At 44.2% G+C, this 2606-nt stretch overlaps 1 protein-coding gene across 1 annotated transcript; it reads right to left on the minus strand.

The window, feature by feature from the left end:
• Positions 1-705: 705 nt before the first annotated feature.
• Positions 706-2010, minus strand: LOC134965150 (paraneoplastic antigen Ma3-like). Its single transcript, XM_063941673.1, has one exon. The coding sequence runs from the start codon at positions 2008-2010 to the stop codon at positions 706-708; it is 1305 nt and encodes a 434-aa protein (XP_063797743.1).
• Between the last annotated feature and the right edge of the window lie 596 nt (positions 2011-2606).

Genomic DNA, 2606 nt, shown 5'->3' on the forward strand with positions numbered 1-2606 from the left:
GCTGTTCTATCAATCTTTGCTTATTCTCACAGGAGATATCACTTCCCTTAAAACATGAATTTATATCAAACGTCTTATGTTGGTCATCTAGTCTATGTGCCAGTTTTCCACTTCTGTCTTCCATATGGTTTTCTATCAGTAGGCATCTGGAATCCCTTTCTCCAGACGCATCGAACAATTGGCGAGTTTTATCTTTATCCTGTTTATCACACCAACGAATAAGATTCTTGAACATTTGGGTATTAGTGCCCACAATAGCCGGAAGCTGTCCATTATCCCCTGGCGAATCAGGACAAACTAGAGCGATCAAAGGGACAGTTTCATTTGGAGTAATTAGCCCTGGTTCAAAAGTTATTTGAGTAGTGATATATCCTAAGTACGGGTATTTCTGCTCGCTTAGCCCCCATACCGTAAGGCCACTAAGTGGATGAATTGGTATGTCATACAGGTGCTCACGATACCAGGATTCAAAGATAATGGATACCTGGGACCCGCTATCCATTAGTACATTACAATCATGGCCATTTATCATTGCTCTAACCAGTGGTGTCTGGCCCATTATGCTGTCTGGAATTGTAGCTGACCACTGGGCACTCCCCATTGCTCGAACATTTATAATTGGGGAGCCTGTGAGGGGGTCACAGAGCTCCCGAAGGGGTTTTCCAACGGTGTTGTTCTTCTCCCAGATCCACTGTTTTCCCTTCGTTAGGACCCATTACCTGGGCATTCAAACGACCGGTGTCCGGGCTGCCCACAGCTGTAACATATAATGGGATTTCGTCCTCCCCTGCCCCTACTTATTTCCCGCCCAGTTCTCTGGTTCCAATAAGGAATGGTCTCATTCTGGGTTTGCAGGGCAATCAACTGATCTATTTTTTTATTCTGCTCTTCAATTAACTTCAGTAACCTGTCATCCATCGGTGGAGGAGTGACTGTTGGCATCACAACTTTGACTTTTTTTATATTTCTCTCCCTTGTTTCAATCTGTACCTCCTCCAGCTTAACTTCTTTTATCAGATCCGTCAATGTAGGTGGTGGCCCAGTCGCCCGTGTACATCTGAGCCTCTGTGCCACAGGATTTGTGGTTAATGCTCCTTTAAGCACTTGCTTCATCCTACTTGCATTGACTGATTCCTTATCAATTCCTCCTTTATCTACAATTTTGTACAGCAGACGGTCCACTCTATAAATATACTGAGTCAGTGTCTCACCTGGCTCTTGGTAAGTGCAGGTCAATCGTGCTAGTAGATCCCCCACATCCTCGAGTGTTCCGAAAGAAAAGTCAAGTGCTTCAATATAATCTTTGAGAGTAGCTGTCTTTGTACTCCGCCTAGTGGCCTGCACCACCCCCATAGCTGGTCCCCACAGGCTTTCCACAATACGTTGTTTCTTGATATGCTCCGGGCATTGCCACTCTTCTGAGTGCTGCACCGCTGTCTCCCGCCAGGTATCATAAGTCTCTTCACCAGTTGGCACCGGAATGATCCCCGAAAATATCCTTAATCTCCGATATCCACCTTCATAGTGCCATCGTTCCATCTGACTGACCATCTTATCTACCACTGCATCAACTCCTGTATCTGTAGCTCCTGCTTTCCTTGATGATGTTCCAACTTCCACACTGGCAGTGTGAAAACACTCCCCCGTGGTAAGGACGGTATCACCGTGGTCCTCTGCATATGTGGCTTCTTCCTCCAAACTATCCCTCCCCTCAGGCCAAATCAATTGTATCTTTCTTCCGGGAATTCCTTCCATAATAATCATACTGGGAAATAATGTTGGGTCTAAGGGATTCCGATTACTAATAAGTACTGCAAAAGTGGCACCACTCTGTCCTTTCCACCTCTCTATCACACATGGTTGACTAAGTCCGTACAATTTATCTAGGGAGTTTATCACAACTTCGTCACTAGCCACAGACAGTGGCCCTCCCAATCCAAAACTGCACAATGGTTCCACTCCTTTCTCCTTACACCAACGATAGATGTCAGCCGAAGTAACTTCCTCCATATTGTCTCTGTGATAATTTTCAGGAAATCCCTCTGCGTCACTTCCTGTGGAATCTCAGCAGTGCCTCCAATTGTAGCCCCACCTCCCCAGGTTGAGCCTTTTATTTCCACTGGCGTGCCTCCACCCAAGCGTGGGTACACTCTGGCTTGCTTGGGTAAGCCTTTCCAAGTTTGGATATTGAGTGTAGTTGTTTATAAAATGAAATATACTTAGGATAATAGGGATAACTGTCCTCACCTTAGTCTCCCCGTTGATTGAACGCGTCCTTGGTTCTTCTCTTTTCTTTAGGTTGCCTTTCTAGATCTCCCTCCCATCATGGAAACAACAACTACAATCGGTAAGTACAATTTCTGTCGCTTTTAATTATTCAGAATATAATTTAAATGAATACTTAGCATATACAACACCAATTCTCTAGAAGTTGCCCATACATGTATATCCAACTTTATAATCACTATGACTCTAAAGTACAAAAGTTCTGCATGCATAACACAAAAATGTATTTAACCATAGCCATATTTACTATGACTATAGACCCGGGATTTGTTAAACTCCCCTCTGCGCAGAATAAACCTCAAACATGACAGTACCTTGTC

The sequence above is a fragment of the Pseudophryne corroboree genome, chromosome 10 (genome assembly GCF_028390025.1).
Source record: "Pseudophryne corroboree isolate aPseCor3 chromosome 10, aPseCor3.hap2, whole genome shotgun sequence".
Classification (NCBI taxonomy): domain Eukaryota; kingdom Metazoa; phylum Chordata; class Amphibia; order Anura; family Myobatrachidae; genus Pseudophryne; species Pseudophryne corroboree.

Excerpts from the sequence above, each read along its gene's own strand:
- LOC134965150 (XM_063941673.1), bottom strand. The coding sequence starts at position 2,010 with ATGGAGGAAGTTACTTCGGCTGACATCTATCGTTGGTGTAAGGAGAAA.